General features: G+C 45.0%; 1 protein-coding gene across 1 annotated transcript in view; it reads left to right on the top strand.

Annotated features, from left to right (window-relative positions):
* The window catches only part of LOC146829640 (relaxin receptor 1-like), a 1,041,377-nt gene that overhangs the window by 795,434 nt on the left and 225,767 nt on the right, over window positions 1-20,176 (top strand). Inside the window, exon 8 of the mRNA XM_085608325.1 lies at window positions 19,949-20,023. Within this exon, the coding sequence (XP_085464451.1) occupies window positions 19,949-20,023 (75 nt within the window). The remainder of the gene's footprint in view (window positions 1-19,948; window positions 20,024-20,176) is intronic.

The following is a 20,176-nucleotide window of genomic DNA, read 5'->3' as shown; positions in this document are numbered from 1 at the left end:
TATGGTTTTCAGTAAGCCGGGAGCTCTGCAGGTCCCTTTATGGTATTTTTTATGCTCACAGTCTACTAAAATGGTTACTGCACTGGGGTGCCGCTCGCAGGCGAGGTCAACGCTTCTCTTTTTAAACCTGCTGCTGTTTTAATCTAATCGCCCACGGAGCTGCTGGCTGTTACAACTTGGAGGCGCTGAGGTGCATTTGGGGATCACTGTGCTGCCGGGACTGCGAGGACCAGCGTGCCCTGTCTGACTTTGTGCTTCACGCACCTGGTTCCTCTTCTCGGCCCCTCCCCCTATTTCTCCATCTCCTATATTAAGCCTCGCGGCCCCCGCTTCGCGGGTGCCGCTCGCAGGCGAGGTCAACGCTTCTCTTTTTAAACCTGCTGCTGTTTTAATCTAATCGCCCACGGAGCTGCTGGCTGTTACAACTTGGAGGCGCTGAGGTGCATTTGGGGATCACTGTGCTGCCGGGACTGCGAGGACCAGCGTGCCCTGTCTGACTTTGTGCTTCACGCACCTGGTTCCTCTTCTCGGCCCCTCCCCCTATTTCTCCATCTCCTATATTAAGCCTCGCGGCCCCTGCTTCGCGGGTGCCGCTCGCAGGCGAGGTCAACGCTTCTCTTTTTAAACCTGCTGCTGTTTTAATCTAATCACCCACGGAGCTGCTGGCTGTTACAACTTGGAGGCGCTGAGGTGCATTTGGGGATCACTGTGCTGCCGGGACTGCGAGGACCAGCGTGCCCTGTCTGACTTTGTGCTTCACGCACCTGGTTCCTCTTCTCGGCCCCTCCCCCTATTTCTCCATCTCCTATATTAAGCCTCGCGGCCCCCGCTTCGCGGGTGCCGCTCGCAGGCGAGGTCAACGCTTCTCTTTTTAAACCTGCTGCTGTTTTAATCTAATCGCCCACGGAGCTGCTGGCTGTTACAACTTGGAGGCGCTGAGGTGCATTTGGGGATCACTGTGCTGCCGGGACTGCGAGGACCAGCGTGCCCTGTCTGACTTTGTGCTTCACGCACCTGGTTCCTCTTCTCGGCCCCTCCCCCTATTTCTCCATCTCCTATATTAAGCCTCGCGGCCCCCGCTTCGCGGGTGCCGCTCGCAGGCGAGGTCAACGCTTCTCTTTTTAAACCTGCTGCTGTTTTAATCTAATCGCCCACGGAGCTGCTGGCTGTTACAACTTGGAGGCGCTGAGGTGCATTTGGGGATCACTGTGCTGCCGGGACTGCGAGGACCAGCGTGCTCTGTCTGACTTTGTGCTTCACGCACCTGGTTCCTCTTCTCGGCCCCTCCCCTCCACTTCAAATAAGACTGGAACTCTTCACGCGTTAGCGGGACGCGAGCGGGGCTAAGGCTGGGGCTAAGCCTGGGCAAAGGGTGGGCCGTCTGAGGCCGTCAGAGGACGATCGGGGACGGGACGGGCCACCCCTCTAACCTCCTCAGCTTGGTGAGACAATTGTTTACGTATTGCCCAAAGTTTCTTTTTCGACGCCTATTCTTCCTCTATAGTTGATAAGATGCCTCTTGATGCTGATAATCCCCGTACCTTAACAGTTAACACCTCTAAAGGCCTAGTGACAGGAACTATCGATCAGTTCTTCAAACGCGTAACTACTGTTTTGGAGAAAGAAATAGCGGATACTGAAAAGCGCCTATCATTAGATCTCCTAACAGGTAAACGTTCCTCATTGGGTCTGATTGGTACCGCTCTCTCTCCAGATGTGTTAAACGAGGGAGCAGGTACCTCCAAAACCTATCCTATGCACGGAAGGACAAAAAAAGTTCCACACACTGATTCTTTAGGCGCGGTTCCTCTATCTGTTGACATAACTAGCCTAACACTTTCAGGGCTATCAGATTCTCCGAACCTAGTTATCACCCCCTCTCTTATTGTGGAACCAGAGGCTAATAGAAAACTAGCAAGAAAGAGACGACGCACTTCAATGAAGTCATCTGTGGCTAAAAAGAAGAAGGCTAAACCTTCAGCCCAAAACCCGAATGTACTAGGCTCTGTACCGAAAAAAAATTCCCAGTCAACTATTAATGCTTTGGGAGTATCTACTAATGACCTACTTACAAAAATAGAGATTTTGTTTAAATCTCTTTTACTTCCTCTTCTGGAAAGGTCTAGATTGATAAATGCACACTTGGAAGATTTAAGCAAACAAGTGGAAAGAAACAATTCAGTTACTACTGAATTGCTCAACACCTACACCAAAAGCAGTTGTAATGATCAGTATTCCTCTACACCTTTTGTGGTAACGCAACCCCCACCTATTGATAATTTGCCAATAACGACTATTGCTCGGGGGGAAAACTCTGCGGCAATATCATCTAATAAAACCACAGAGTCTGGTAAATCCCACCATGCAATAAAGGGCAAAGAATTGGATGGGGAGGAAAAGGCAGTTAATAGTTCCAAAATTGGCCTCCCAGAAGTAAGCGATGAGATAAAAAGCAACAATGTTAATATTTCCCCGGGAACAACTAACGTGAGGAAGAGGCCTATAAGAGAACAAGAGAATAGTGATTGGTTACCCCAGCCCCAATATATCCCAGCAAGTAGAAGAGTGGACTTACCTCCAGAATCAGCCCCATACACAATTATCCTGACAGGGGTTCCTGAACTACCAGAAGGCGTAAGGGAGGACTTTTATGCGCTAAAAAACAAAACCATTTATTGGTTGACCCATAACAGACCCCTCCCTGCACATATAAATGGAGAAATTCTCATGGTGAGACGCACATGCTGGGTAGGAACAAGACCAAAGGAAAAAAAGGGGGACGTTATCATTATAAACTTTAGAGACCACAGGGCGGTTAGATGTATAGGGGATTGGTATGAAGCTAGAGGGGAGGAAGCAATCTCCACACATCTCGTCAACTACTTCTACCCAAGAGAATTGATTTCCTATCCTAAACCCTACGCTAGAAAAGAACCCTCATCTAATCGGAGGGCAGTAGAGCGCTATTCTTCCTATCAAGCCCCTCGTAATTACTTTTCTAATCCCCAGTTAAATGATGGGTTTCTGAACAGTAACCACCAATTCTGTCAGGATTTAAATCCATCTTCTTGGAATAATTATCCTTACATACATCAGAGGTCCAATATACCTACTGCTAATTCTTATGCAGTTTTGTATAATTTGGAAGATGTAGACTGACTCAATGATGGAGATACCCAACTTTGGAAACCCATAGAATTTTGTCAATCCCCTTCTAATGTTAAGGACCCTGTAGCTGAAAACGTGGAAATTCAAATAACAGAAAACACTGCCTCTCAAATGGTTCAAAATCCTATACAAACGGGTGGCATAGTCACTTCCCCAATGAGGAATAATTCTAGTGACTCTTTTGGACAGTTGGGGCCTGTAGAACTAAGAGCTTCAGAGAACTCCATTGCAGTGGGAGCTACTAATATAAATAAAAGCTGTAACATAACGGAATCTGACATTATACTACAAATTATGTCATGGAACATCGCTGGCATACGCCCCAAAATAATGGATGGGTCCTTAATGGATTTTGTTGAAGACCACCTTGTAATCTCTTTACAAGAGACATGGTCCACTGATGAACAACATTTGATGGGCTATAAAACATATTTTTCACCGGCAGTTGCGGGCCCTCATGGTAGGGCAAAGGGGGGCTTGACGATATTTATAAAAAATACCATACCTGGGTTAAAAGTAACCCCCCTTAGACTTTATACTAATTATCAAGTCCTGAAACTCACATTTATAAGGAAGGGGGTAGTATTTTTAGTGAACTTTTATGATAACCTCCCCGAATGTGAGAGATTAGAACTGTTTGGGGCACTTCGTAATAATCTCCTTACCTTGACAAGAAAAACACAAGGGTCAGAAGTCCCTAGCATCGTTTGGGGTGGTGACTTTAATCACCACCCCTGCAGCGTGAAAAACAGTAACATTTGTGGGGTGGGGGACGAAACTGACAATCATGTGACTCACTTTAGTCACACAAAGATAGGAGATTTCCTTAATGAAACGATGGCAGAATTAGGCCTAGTGATCCTAAATAAGTTAAACACTCTTTCAGGACAGTTACAGCCCACCTATCTGGGTAGGGGTTGGGAGACAACAATTGATTATTTCTTGGTCTCAGCTACATTGGAAAACAAAGCCCAGGGTTTTAGAGTAATAAATAACATTTTAAGTGATCATGCAGCCCTGGTTTTTTCCTTGACCATCGATGAGGGGAAATTTACCCCTTATACGATGATGAATGCCCTTGCTCAGAATAATATCCATCTTACAAAATTAAATGGCTTCACCATAGGTTGGGGCAAGATAGAACCAGAAGCGCTAACCAAGAAGGTGGTTCAGGCGGTATACCCTGAAATTGGGAAATGTTTAGACAGTCAAACTAATCAACTAGAATTACTGCACAATTTTAAATTAATATTAGAGAAAGTAAAAGACCTCCTGACCCGCACTAACAAAGGGGAGAAGGACGAGAAAAAAGGGTGGTTTAGTCATGAATGCACCCTAGCTCATAAACTTTTAAAAAAAGCCTTGACCAAACCTGTACGAGATCAAGAGGAAATTAGCGATTTAAGGAGATCCTATCGCCTAGCTTGTAAAAAAAGAAAACAGGAATTAAAAAAATCTTTATGGGACCAATTATACGAGAGTTCTCAGGCAAAAAATGGTGAAATGTTTTGGAAGGTGGTAAAGACCCCCTTCTTGACCGATAGCTGTGATCAACCAAGAGTTGAAGTGGCGATTGATGGCGTAACATGGGTGAACCACTTTTCTAAAGTTTTTAGTAAAACACAAGTAGTGGACCCATTAGAAAATACGAATGTTAGCCCCCAAGAAATTCTATTTCCAATTCCTTTAACCTTTGAACTACACGAAGTTATAAATGCCGTTAAAGCAAGTAAATCTGGTAAAGCCCCCGGACCAGATGGTGTACCCGTCGATTTTTTTAAATTTAAACTTGACCTCTGGGCGCCAATTTTGAAGGGGGTGTTCGATGCGGCAATGAATCACGGGTTAATTGAAACTTGGACTCAATCAATTATGATTCCGATTTTCAAGAAAGGAAATAGAGAGGAGGCCTCCTGTTATCGGCCAATATCGTTACTAGATTCTCTTGGTAAAGTTTTAGGTAGGGTGGTACTACAGCGACTACAGGAGTGGGCAGAAGACCATAATATATTATCTGTTTTTCAGTTTGGTTTCCGAGAGGGTTTTGGCACAATTGAACAGGCATTGAATTTAAGCCTATTGATGGGAAAATATGTCACAGCCAAGGAGGGAAGACTATACATGGTCTATGTCGACCTTACCGCGGCATTTGACTGTGTTTCCCATTCAAAGCTCTGGTCCGTCCTCATTGAGATGGGCATAGACCCAGCCCTGGTAAACCTCCTTCGTGCATTGTATTCTAACGCATCGTCCAGGGTTCGTTTTGGAACAAAGGGTGAAGTTTCTGAGTCCTTTAGGGTGGAACGCGGCGTGAGGCAGGGCTGCGTCTTGGCCCCCTTTCTCTTCTCACTCTACACTAACGGTTTGGAAGTAGAGATGTTGAAAGGGGCCCTCGACCTGCCCCAAACAAAAGAGCACCTCATTCCAGCACTTCTGTACGCGGATGACGCTGTCATTTTAGCGCGTACTCCGCGAGAATTGCAGAAATCCCTAGATAGGTACTCGAGGTTCATGGGCACCCTGGATCTGAAAATAAATATAAAAAAAACCTATGTGATGGTGGCAGGAAGGGATACAAAAAGAGGAAATTCTATTTTCCTAGATAAAGAGAGGTTGGATTTCACAACCCAATACCCGTATCTTGGAGTCATGATTGACGAAAAACTTAATTGGAAAGCGGCTATTGAAGCTCGCAAACACCATCTTATGCGAGCAATAGCGGCACTCATAAAATTCTCCCAGAAATTAGGAAAGAGACCACCCGTAGAATTGCTTCGCATCTATGTAGCGAAGTGCCATTCCATCGCTCTCTACGGGGCAGGCCTGTGGGGGCACAAAAACACGACTGCGCTGCAAGTAGCAGAGAATACCTTTATGAGATATCTTTTGATGACTTCCAAAAGCGCATCCACTTTTTCTTGTCATGCTGAACTTGGCATGGCCCACATTGAGGATCTGGCCAAAATTCAACCCCTCCTCTTGTGGCGCCGCATCTGGACATCATCAAAGAACTCTCTTACTAAGGAGATTGCAGCAGACTGCATGTCTCTGGAGAATGCAAGGAAAATTGAGTGGCTGCTTTATGTAAAGAAGTTCTTCATTGATTTGGGCTTGTTTAAATATTATGTTAATCCTGAACTAATGTCTGAGATCTCTAAGAAAGAGCTAAAAACAATAGCCCTCTCTTTTTTGGAAGAGATGCGGTTAACCAAAGAGATAAGTAAGCCATCGGTTCAACACTCCATAATAGTCGCAACCACAATGTACATTGAACCATATTTGACCTATGTTGATTCCCAATTTGAGCGTTTCTTGTTAACTCGCTTTAGACTGAATGTTTTTCACAGGCTCGTAGCATTCCCTAAATGTAACTCATGGAAAGAAGTTTTAGGGGCGTGTCCCTGTGATGAAACTTCGGTTCAAACAACAATGCATACGGTCCTGTTTTGTAAGTTTTACGCTGAGCACCGTAATACATGGCTAATTCCACTACTAAGAACTCTTGGTTTCAGACGATGTCGTCCTGCTATGTTGCACCTACAATTTTTGAATACTGTACTTATCACAAAAACTGTTGTGACTTTTTTAAAGTGTATCTACCATCACAGAACAAATCTTGGTTAAATTAATTGTTGTTACCCTAAATGATGCTATATACTAAGTTTACTGTGAATGTTATGTTCTTTGTATGTACTTTTATGGTTATAATTGATTTTATATAACCGAATAAAGATTTATTACTTACTTACTGCACTGGGTTGCGCAATCTGCTGTATTATATTTAAAAGTATATGGTCCTGAGCAGGCATGGTTGGAGAGGGAAGAGGTGGAGAGATCAGCTAGGATGGAGGTAGTTACTACTATTCCATATCTGAATGTCAATGTGAGATGTAAAGAAGAGGTCACAGTATGCAGTGGTAGGGACCTACAGTGGTGGACTAGATTAGATCCCTCTGGCATGTGGCACATTGCTTCAGTTATTCCATACCTGTTCAGTACTGGGTCATGGGCAACATCTGCTGCAGATATGTATTATGTGTGTGTAAGAGAATTTAACAGTATACTACAATTGACTGACAACCCTTCAAAACATACCTGGATACAGAAAATGGTGTGCTGGTTGGCTGTTCCAATCCACCCTGGCCAATATAGAAAATGACCTTTTGGTATCCTTATGTGATATTAACAAATTGACAGTCAGTTTACTTTTGTTGTACTGTTCTACTGATGCTCCATTTACCAAACTACACTTGTTCATGGAAGAAATCTGATTGCATGTTTTGGAGAGGATAAATGTAGTATTGTTGGGCAATTCATAACCCTGATTATTGGCCACACTGTCGCAGCCCTTAAATTCACAAATGATCGGGCAGTGTGTTATTTGAAACTGCTCAACAAGTTACCTTCCTGACCCTTTGTGGACAGCAAGTGGAGCCATAACCATAGGGGACCGAGTTCCATTTACTCTGGACTGGCCATTAAGGGGGTCCTTTTTAGGTCTCGCCTGACCATGCGCATGCGCTGGCTGGCAAGACTTTTTGTGAGGGCTCAAAAAACAGCTACCATATCCAGCCTAGAGCTACAGTGCATGTGCACGGGCGAGCACTTAGGAGCAGAGGCTGGCAAACCTCGTCCTGCTCATTAAGCGCCCGCGATCACTTTCACTTTCCCGGCGCCCCTTTGATGTTCTCGTTCAAAGAACATCAAACATCAAAGAACATGTTGTGTTAATGCTTTGCTGCGCCCGTTTAACTTACAATGTGCTTTCTCTTTCCACAAACTCGACGTTTGTGTTCCTTTATTTTGAGATGCTTTTAGTATTACTGTTTTGTGACTTAAAGAACATTAAGGAAATGTTACTGTGAAACTGGACAACGTTCACAGTGTTTATTTCTGATCGCAGCGGCTGCTTCATGTCCGTTGCACCATTCAGGGAGTCCTTTCGTTGGCGCTTTCATGAGGACATGATGAGGAAGGTGGAAACTTTTGGCACATTCTCTTTAAAAGCACAGCATGTTGGCAACTGGTTAATCGATTAGACCAATGTAGCGCTTTAGATCTCAAAGCGCTATGGTGGGTGCAGCAGTTACATCTCATGAAATATGGTGTGCAACTCACAAGGAGTGGTCAGGTTTGGATGCACATTGGCTGCAATCGAACTCTTAAGATGATGGGCTGTGTGTATCCATTATCAGCACTCAGTCTTCGCTAAGTGATCTTGTTTGTTTTGTTGTTGTGTTAATGCTTTGCTGCGCCCGTTTGACTTACAACGTGCTTTCTCTTTCCACAAACTCGATGTTTGTGTTCCTTTATTTTGAGATGCTTTTAGTATTACTGTCACACACACAACCACACGCACACACACAACCACACACACAACAACATGCACAACCACACAACCACACACACACACACAACCACAACCACACACACAACCACACATAAAACCACACACACACACAACCACAAACACACAACCACACACAAACACACATACACACACACAACCACACCCACATACACACAACCACACCCACAACCACAACCACACACAACCACACAACAACCACACACTCACAATCACACACAAACACACACAACCACATCCATGTACAACCACACAACCACACCCACAACCACACACACACAACCACACACACACAAAACCCCAACCACACACACAACCACACACACAACCCCAACCACACACACAACCACACACACAACCCCAACCACACACAACCACACACACACAACCACACACACACAACCACACACAACCACACACACACAACCACAATCACACAACCACACACACAACCACACACACAACCACACACACAACCACCACACCCAACCACACTCACTCACACACACACACAACCACACACACACACAAACACACAACCACAACCACACACACGCAACCACACACACAACCACAGCCACACACAAACACAACCACACACACAACCACACACAACCACACACACACAACCACACACAACCACACACACACAACCACACACACAACCACACACGCAACCACACACAACACCACACAATGACACACACCACACAACCACACACACACAACCACACACACAACCACAGCCACACACAAACACAACCACACACAACCACACCCACAACCACAACCACACACAACCACACACACAACCACACAATGACACACACCACACAACCACACACACACAACCACACACACAATCACACACACAACCACAAAAACACACAACCACACACACAACCACACACACACAACCACACACACACACACACACACAACCACAGACACACACAACCACACACACAACCACAACCATACACAACCACAACAACACACAACCACACACACAACCACACACACACAACCACACACACAACCACACACGCTACCACACACACACAACCACACATACAACCACACCCACAACCACACCCACAAACACACACACACAACCGCACACACAACCACACACACAACCACACACACAACCACACACGCAACCACACACACACAACCACACACACAACCACATACACACAACCACACACTCACAACCACACAAAACCACACACAAAACCACACACACAACCACACACTCACAACCACACACAACCACACACTCACAACCACACACAACCACACACACACAATCACACACAAACAACCCCAACCACACACACAACCACACACACAACCACAACCACACACAACCACACACACACACAACCACACACACACAACCACACCCAACCACACACACAAACACACACAAACACAAACACACACAACCACAACCACACACAACCACACACACAACCACACACAACCACACACAACCCCACACACAAACACACACAACCACACACACACACAACCACACACACAACCACACATACAACCACACACACACAACCACCCACACAACCACACGCACACAACCACACCCACACACACACAACCACACACACAACCACGCCCCCACACCCATAACCACAACCACACCCACAACCACACCCACAACCACTCCCACACCCGCAACCACACACACAACCGCACACACACAACCACACACACACAACCACACACACACAACCACACACACAACCACACACACAACCACACACATGCAACCACACACAACCACACATACAACCACACACACAACCACACACAACCACCCACCCACAACCACACCCACACCAACAACCACACCCACACATGCAACCACACACACAACCACACACACACACAACCACACACACACAACCACACACAACCCCAAGCACACACAACCACACACACACACACAACCACACACACAACCACACCCACACACACAACCACACACAACCATACACACAACTACACACAACCACACACACACACAATCACACACATAACCACACAAACAACCACACACAACCACACCCACAACCACACCCACAACCACACACACACAACCACACACACAACCACACACACACAACCACACACACACACACAACCACACACACACAACCACATACACACAACCAGATACACACAACCACATACACACAACCACATACACAACCACACACACACACAACCACACACACACAACCACACACACACACACACACACAACCACACACACACAACCACACCAAGCATTGGCATAGCCAATAGGTCTCGCCTTTGGGACCTTATAAGTGTTTAGCCACACAACAGTTGATGTGGTTGCACCAAGGATATTGTGCTGCATAACTAAATACTTAGAAGGTCCCAAAAGCGAGACCTATTGGCTATGCCAATGCTTGTTATATCTCTGCTTTGGGTCTGCAAAAACCATGTAAGTCTTCAATGCAACCTGAATTAAACTGGAAATGCTTTAGCCCGGCAACCATGGACCTCCTTTTGCCCGGTGCCACGCACTCCTTCAGATCCTGTGCCTTCTGACTTCGAAACTGTGGTTCGTGACCCACTAGTGGGCGAGAGCCAATTTTTTGATGGGTCACAAAAGACCTGGTCTAAATGTAAGTAATATTTAAAATGATTAGCCCTGTTTTTGCACCAGTGTAAAGGTGGCTGAACACAGAGACATTTTAAAGCATGGTCTAAATGTGTATAAGCCCAAGGCCCCAGGTATTAAGGAGGCCCCTGATAAAGGCGGCTCTGTTCTACAGACAGTCCTGTCCTGATGACCTCTAATCAATCAATCAAAGACATTTGTAAAGCGCTCAGCTGCTTCATCAGAAGCGTCCTGGTGCTCACGGCTTAGAGAGACTGACTCCAAGGGATAGCAGAGCAGAGGGGGACTAATCTTTCTCAAAAACAAAGGTTTTTATTTCTTTTTTTAGCGATAGAGACAGCGGCAGCCCTAAGAAGGTTAACTAGGAGAGCATTCTACAATTTGGAAATAGAAATTGAAAAGGAATGGCCAAACCTGAGAACATTTTGGGTCCTGCATCAGATGAAGGTTATTAGACCTGAGCGATCTGCATTACTTATACGGCCGAAGTCTGTTTCTCAGATGAGAAGCGCCTACACCTGCAAAAGCTCTACGTGTCAGAGTAAGGGCTTTAAATTCGATGCGCTTAGTAACAGGCAGCCAGTGTGCGTGCTTCAAATGGGCGAAATAGACTGTCGAAGAGAAACTCTCTGGATAAGCTTTGCTGCTTCATTTTGAATGATTCAAAGGCTACGAATTAGAAAAGAAGAAGGCCCTAATAGGGACTATTAGCATACTCTAAACTGGAGGCTACCTAGGTGTGAACCACCGATTTCTGCGTAGCCTCAGTTACCACGTGCAGCAGCTTCTTAAACAATTTAAGTTTAGCAATATAGACAGACGATATAAGCTTACTTTGAGTAGAAAGGGGAAGGGTTGAATCAAAAACTAATTCAAATTTCTAGTGGAAAAGACAGGGGCTGGAGAGGCATTTACTGCTTCTGGCCGCTTTGGGCAATGGGGCGGGGGACCACTTGCTCCAAAAAAAGGACTTCTGTTTTGTCAGATTTTAGTTTGAGGACGTTAGCATCCATCCAACCAGCGACTCCCTTAAGTCATTCCTTAAACTTGATGATGGCAGAATCCTGAAAAGACAATAAAAGCTGGGTGTCAATTTGATACCATCTGCTCACCCTAGGATTCAATTAAAACAAGGCAGAGGGGCAAGATGTATGTTAAATAGTGTAGGCCTCAAAGCTGAATCCTAAGGAAATCCATATAAAAGGGTTTCAGGGAGGGACGAGAAAGGGTGGAGATGCACCACTGAGATCTGCCCTCTAAGAAAGATTTCAGCCAAGAGAGGGCTCTGCCTTGGCTTCCTGCCAATCTAAGTCTATCTAAAAGGGTGGCAAGCGAGACCGTATTGAAAGCTGGAGACAGGTTCAGCAAAACCACCGTCGCTGAGCGTCTACAGTTCAGGTTCTCTTTAATATACTCTTTAACCTCCAGTAAAGCAGATTCAGTGCTGAAACGAGATTTAAAGGCAGATTGTGAATCTTGAAGTTGGCCATCAGTTTTCACAAAAGGTGACAACTGTCGAGATACCATTTTCTCCAAGATTTTAGTAGCCACTGGCGCTGCATTACGGGCCAGTTGTATGACCCTTACATTTTGCGACTCGCAAATTGCGTTGCTGTGCGACTTGCAAAATGCAATGTACAACCGTATCACAGACAGTGTTAGCGATTCCATTGGGGTTGCAAATTGCCGGCCTCATTAATATTCATGAGGATCGTGCTACTTGCGACCCCATTAGGAATGGCTAGCACTCCCAGGAATAGTGGCCGGCTGCGGTTAGCAGACCACCATGTTTGTGACTGCTTTGTAAATAAAACAGTATTTTTTTTTTAATGCCGCCCGTTGCATGTAAAAAAGAAAAATTAAACCGTTTCAGTTTCATTTTTTAAGAGTTTGCACACACTCACAAAGGGGCTGGGGTCCCATGGGGACCCCATCCTATTTGTGAGTGGCTTACTACCTACCTCAAGTAGGTGGTAAACTGCGAGTGTTTTGCGACCACAAAACTATCATACATTGCAAATAGACTCGCTATTAGGAAAGGACGCCCTTGGCAGCCCCTTCCTAATTGTGAGTCGCAAACCATATTTTGAGAGTCGGCAATTGGTTACCGACTCCCTAAATAGGGTTTGTACATGGGGCAGACCAATTTTGCGGCTGCAAACCAGCAAAATTCCCGTTTGTGAACGCAAAAAACGATTGTACATCTGCCCCTAGGTTTCTTAAGAAGGGATAAAAGGAAATCTTGATTCCAATCTGAGGAAACAGACCTACTTCCAAAGAGGTGTTCCATATTTATTGAGCACCATGAATTAATCTTAAACATACATTGTTATAAATACCGTTTTCCTCTAATGTATTTTTAATATGAATAATATGCGGGATTTTATTACAGATATTTTGCAGGGAGATGTGTTTGTTTTTCACCCCCATTCAATATCCATAAAAAAGTGTCTTTTAGGATGGAGAGAAGACCTCATATATCAGAAATGGGAGGGTGTCAGAGATTGTTTGCACTATCATTAGTGAGCTGCTGCAGTATTACACTATTGAAAACAGGCGTTATAGTCCCCGAATCTTAGATGGAACCACATTTTGGGTTTGGACCAGTGTATCAGTGCACGCTCAGTGGCCTATCCAACAAGCATTTACAATGCAATGGTCTCGGCATTGGTAAAGTTAGAGCTATTGGCATTGTTCATGACATTATTTTTGTTTATGTTTTTGTTATTAAAACATTTAAAGAAACGGCATTGTTATTTACAATTCACAAAGCAAGTTCTTGAGCAGGTCCTCGTACACGTGGGGATTTATGTGTGTAGTGCAGGATTCACTGCTGGATGGGCCCTTTATAATCAGCCCTTATTCTTAGCCGTCTGGGACTGTTACTGGAGTTAATGCTATTTTTCCCCAGAATACACATGTTGACATTCAGATGACAGGTATGCTTTTCCCTATGGAAGCACTGCGTGCTGTGTAGACGCGTGGTTCTTTGTACTGTGATGATTATGATAGACTTACGTATGAGACTTCAGGAGCATCCTTTAACTCCTCAATATTAAGTTTGGACCAGATGCGATTCCTCTTAGTAACGGGTACAGGAGAGTGATAGGCATGGCAAAGCGCAGCATCCGCATTTAACACCCACTGGCCTTTCTTTGGCCCAAGAGCAAGCCAATGCTCTGTGAGTCAGGGTGGTTAAGTCTCCCAGCCAAGGATTTGTATTCAGCACTGAAGGTGGCAGAACTGGTTTTAAGTCAATTCTGGCTCAGGCAGCCTTAAGTAATTTTTTTATAAAGGTAATTTTCTGCTTAAGTTATCTAAAATTTGATTTCATCATTAAGTCAGATTGTAAAAATAATCAGAAAACTACTGTTTTGCCCGTTCCTCAGTGGAGATGGGAAATAAAGAGTTTGATCCGACTCGTACCTATACGAGAAAAGTGAAGTTCAGCCTACTGACTTAAACAGCACTTGACTTGTATTTAACTGTGAGGGCACACTAACCCCAATAGGTGGTGTACCCTAATTTTATTATATATTAGCACCCTGATCTATGGGCTAACTAGGCACACTTTACGGGTGATTTATGGTTATATATAAAAATAGCTTTTTTCCACATAGCAAAGGCAGTTTGTCATGTGTCACTGCAGTGCATTTAGGTATAAATGGTTTTTACCTGCATTTAGTTCTTTAAGTAACAGCCTCAAGGTGGCCAAAACAATTCCATGCATGCCTCCCATTAACATGAGAGCCACTCCCTCCTCCATGCCCTCCGTCCTCGCAGACAGAACCTGGAATCATTGCCACCCTAAATAAGTCCTCATTGTCCACCCTGATTTATCAAACACATTACTGGGGCTGAAAGCTATTTTTGTGACCTGAGAAACTATATAGTAATAGTTTTCTACCTTGGAAATGACAAGTATCTTTATCACTCTGAGTCTACTGCAGTGCATTTAAACTGCAGCATAGGCAGCGAACAGTGCCACTGCTGGCCGAAATATGTTAAGTCACTTATGTGGGTGGTGTGAAAATACACTGCAGCCCATGTATGACGTTGAACTTTCCATGCCACAGATACACTTTAGGTACCATTTACAACGGACGTATAGGTAAGTTACATAGGCAAAATAAAGAGTTTCAATGTACAGCACATGTTTTAATTGGGATGCAAGGACACTATATAACTAGTTAGCAGCGGTCAAAGTGCACAGAGAGGCAACAAATCTGGGGGTGACCTTTCAGAAAAATGCAAATTTGATACAGTCCAGAATTGTTTAACTCTATTATGAATCTGTACCCTTGGCACACTAATGAATGAAAACTGCTCCACCTTCCATCACATCTCCCATAATTAGACCCGCTTGGTCACGTTTGATGTTTCCTACATGAAACTGTGCCTAAGCGAGGCTTCAGTTAAGGTTACCTTTGGTAGTGAGGGCCCCAGAGTAAACACTATGTCCACTGCTCGCAGAGGCTGCATCCGATCCTGGACCAGGTTGGGTCACACATCTAATATCTATATAGACGACAGGATGTGTGGTACTCTTAAAAACTGTAAAATGTTGATAACCCATAAAACACATGGGGAATAAAACTCTCAGAAATATCTGTCATTTAAAAAAAATCTATCATAATTTGCTTAAGGCATTTCAAAAGTAGGGAGAAAAACTGGTAGATTGGAAGGCATTGAGAGATGAAACCCTGAGTCTATGCCCTAGGGGCAAGGCCGAACAGTAGCGAAGCAAGGGTGCCATCGCCCCTAATGCAAAATAGGGAAATGGGCCTCCAGTGCCCTAGTTTGGAAGTTAAAAAAAGAAAAAAACTATAACTGACCTGCAGTGGGCCCCTCAGTCCTCTGGGCCCGTGTGTTTTGACTTGCAAATGGTGCACTATTGATAACTAGGCCCCCTGGAACTAGCAATGTCACACCTCTACCCTTCCTTGTACTGATGAGGGACAAAATATCCACTAACTGTAAAGACTGCAGCAGATTTCAGACGACAGAACATATTGAAAAATAATCAGCCCCGAGGCGATGCACATGAGAACAGTTACTATCTGCACGGGGCTGGCAGGGTGATGAGAAAATGTAATATTAAAGAGAACATTTCCTTCAAGCATAAAGATAACTGTTCTATCAGCTTCACTTTTATTGTTCAACCTGAGCTTCCGAACTGTGTAAAAATGTTTTACTACTTCCATAAATCTTACAAAGAAGCAGGGGCGCCTGGATTGCTACAGAAGTGGAGCGCTGCTATTCAAGGAGTGTTCTACCCGTGGTATGTGTATTATAACGTCTCCATGAACCAGAGGCGCAACTAGAGCCAAATTACGGGGGGGGGGCTAAGCAAAAATTTCGGGGGGGGGCTGAATCTTTAAACAGTCAGCAGAGTGGCGCTGATTTCGGGGGTGGGGGGGCTGAATGTAGGCAGAGTGGAGCTGCAGGGGCTCTTAGAAGGGGTGAAACAACAGTGAGGCCTCATTAACATGTAAATGGTCTTTTAAAGACCTGTGAAGTGCTCGGGCGCGGCTTTGTGTGTGCCCGCGAGGCTGTCTCATCCCGGGCTGCCGCACACGACGGGGTGGGGGGGCTGAAGCCCCGTGAGTCCAATGGGTGTTGCGCGCCTGCCATGAACTAATGCTCTTGGCTAGTCAGGTCTGTAGGAGTATCAACCGTTGTTGCAGGTTGCATGTAATACATAATGTAATAATTTTTAATGGGAAAAAAATTATAAAAAGAGGTTAAAAGATTCACTAGTGCACGCCACACACAGATGTTTGCAGGGTGGGCTAGAGCGCAGACAGCAGAAATGTGGTGACCGTGCGCATTGATTTGCATCGCAATGCCTGCATGTGTCTAAGTTGTGCTTTTAAGCCGAGTATCTCTCATATGCGATTACATACAAAGGATTTGCACTGGAAGCACAAGTAAGACACGCACAAATGTGAGTCCCGTGGCAGCAGTTGCACGTCAACAGCGCGGAAGCAGTCCCACGTCTACCATGTGAGGTTCGCTCTGGGAGAGAGAGGGCGCCTCTCGGCGGCCCGACATATCCCGCCAACTCAAAGACACAATTAGAATCCAGGGGGCAGACGCTCTGCCATGGAGATACCCCCTCCCAACCTCGCTGCTTCAGCGCAGCCGCGGGCTGACCGGACTGTGGAAGAGGGGCTCGCTAGTGGCGAATTAGCACTTCCTGGCACAGTGCCATCATGTGGCACAAAACCGTCAGCATTGTGCCCTAAATAAAAGTATTTTAACCAAAGTCCCCAACTGCCCCAGGCAGCCCAGAAAGCGAGTTTGTATCTCGCCCCGGCAGCAATATCCCCGGCTTTTAAGGAGACCAGGATCCGCAGGAATTTAATTCTATCCTCCCTGAAACAGATGTATCCACCAACCAGCCCTCCACGAGATGGGCCTGGCGGCGAGGGTGCGTATCGCGTTCACCCAACCGCACTGGATGTTTTCTGGAGATCAGACCGCCTTCCCATAGAATGGAATCCCAGCTTTCAACAGTGGTTACGGACGTCACATTTTTTCAAGTAAACAGGCAAGAATAGTGAAACCCCTGGTATACCTCGTCCTCTAGTCCCCACAGATCTCACCCCTTCGCTCTGCATGTGTATTCAGCCAGTCTGGGTTAATATCGTTACTACGATTCATGCACGAGCCCGATTTCTAATTGTTGCTTTCTCAAGAGGACGAGCCCTCAATTAATCTCACTAACAGGAGCAAACAGTGAAAGCCGAGGGCACCGGAAGACAGCACCGCCTTTCTCCGAGGCAGAGTAGAAATGCCTCGGAGAAACGCAGCGTCCTTTTCGGATTCGGGGGCGTGTTTTGCTGTTGTCTCCTCCCTGAGACTTTTCGCAAAAAACACGCCCCCCGATCCGAAAAGGACGGGGCATGATTGGAGTGACGGGACCTCTTCTCCAATGGCTGGCCAGCATTTACGAGGCCAGCCAATGGAGAACAGGGCAGAAGAGGGGCGGGTTCAAGCCCCTCTTCTCCCAAGTCATTAAATCTCTGGACTTCCGGTCTGCCGACCGGATGGTCCCGAGACCTAAAAAGGGCAGGAAAGAGCTGTAACTGGATCATAAATGCAAAGTTGTTTATACCTGGGGCCCCCAAAATACGTTTGGCCCAGAGCCCCTAAAATCCTAAAGATATTCCTGGCTAAATAATGTCACTAAGTCCACTTTAAAAAATAACCTTACATCTATTCCCAAGCAAGACTCCAGGTGAAGCATCCGATATTTGTTGCCGCTGTTTTTGTACTTTTTGTACATTATTTCAACAGAGAATGTGCTCACTCTACGTGATCATACACAACCATACTATTTGTGTATTACTTTCAGACAGAAAATGAGAAATGTGGATGTAGCCTAATTGCCAGAGCTGCCGAATTTGGATCTGGGCAACAAGGTTTAATTTTCTTTATATACCTTGTTTATGGCCAGTGCCAACACACTGGTGCATTTCGGCTTCCACAAGCCTTTCTAAAAAAAAAGAAAACAACATATATATACATATGTATTCCAAAATACATCACTGGGCCTTGTTTTAACACATAACTGTATTTGAAGCCTTAGCCTATACTCTGCTGCAGAAGTGGTTTCTGAAATTTGCTAAACTCACTGGTATCAACACCAAGGCTTTCAGAAGCTTTGTGATTTCAGTACCCAGATGGCACAGGCCGGCACCACACTCTGAAAAGTGTTCCAGCTCTGGGGCAGTTCTCCTTCTGCTGCTTTTATGGGCAGATCAATGTCTTGGCCACAGCCCAATGTCAAAGTGCGTGGTCAAGAATATGACTTTTACAAACAATTGCTGTTGTTACATTAAAAACATTGCAACTTCTTGTGGCCATTAAAGTTAGGTAGGTCTACACATTGGTTTGTGGTTCCAAAGGTTTGGAAAGCATTGTGATAGCATCATAAGAATATGGGGGCATATTATCAAGAAACGGCGTCTAAATTATCGCCGCTTTAGCGGCAGAAAACTGCCGCTAAAGCGGCGATAATGGCCTTGATAATATGCCCTTGTAAATTCCCATAGAAGCCCATGTTCACACCAGAACATGGGTTTCTATGGGAATTCTCAAGGGCATATAATCAAGCCCATTATCACCGCTTCAGCTGCAGTTTTCTGCTGCCAAAGCGGCGATAATGTTAACGCCTTGCTTGATAATATGCCCCTACGTCTATTGTTTGCATAAGGTACTACTCCCACAAAACAGGAAACTATCTCTGTCAACCCATAACACAGGGACAGAGCTCCTTCTCTCTGCTGACTGCTGATGGGGAAGAAGGAGCAATGCTCATGGGGAGGGCTGAAGAGTATATATTTAAGAAGTGCAAAGATATGGGAGTTTTTTTCAATGCAAGATTGATTTTGTCTGAGAAATACCAGTTGGAATACCATTTTCCAGACTTTTTCTTCCACAAAGTAAGTAAGCTGTGTTTGACTTATTTTGCTAAAACCACAGATGCTGAGAAAGCGGAATTGATCATCTTGCCCCTGAAAAAGTCATGTTCTTATATTTTGTGTTTGTGTTTTTGTTGCTCTTCTACCAGGCACCTCCCAAATCCGCTTCAGAGCACAGCTGGTTATCTAGAAAGGCTGCAAGTCTGTTGAAAGAGCTGTGTGCTAAGTGTGGATAGTGGAGCTTTTCACAAGTGTGGTTCTAATACATTTTCTGCTGTGTCTGTAATTGTTTGCTTTCTTTCCCTGCAGTGTCTTGCTGAACAACTCCATCAAAGAAATACCCCAAAAAACCATTTGCGCAGAAATGCCACGCTTGAACTGGCTGTGAGTATCTTTACCCATTGTACAGGGGCCTGAAGAGGTCTTGGGGGGGGATGTTTACTAGTACAATACAGAACTACTACATTGATAAAATAATCAATTTTCTCACACCATAGGACATAGCAAAAGTTCACGCTTGTTGGTCGGGGTCAGCTG

The sequence above is a fragment of the Triturus cristatus genome, chromosome 5_2, assembly GCF_964204655.1.
Source record: "Triturus cristatus chromosome 5_2, aTriCri1.1, whole genome shotgun sequence".
In the NCBI taxonomy this organism is placed as follows: Eukaryota; Metazoa; Chordata; class Amphibia; order Caudata; family Salamandridae; genus Triturus; species Triturus cristatus.
The sequence above is the reverse complement of the archived record's forward strand: the minus strand, read 5'-3'. Positions and strand labels throughout refer to the sequence as shown.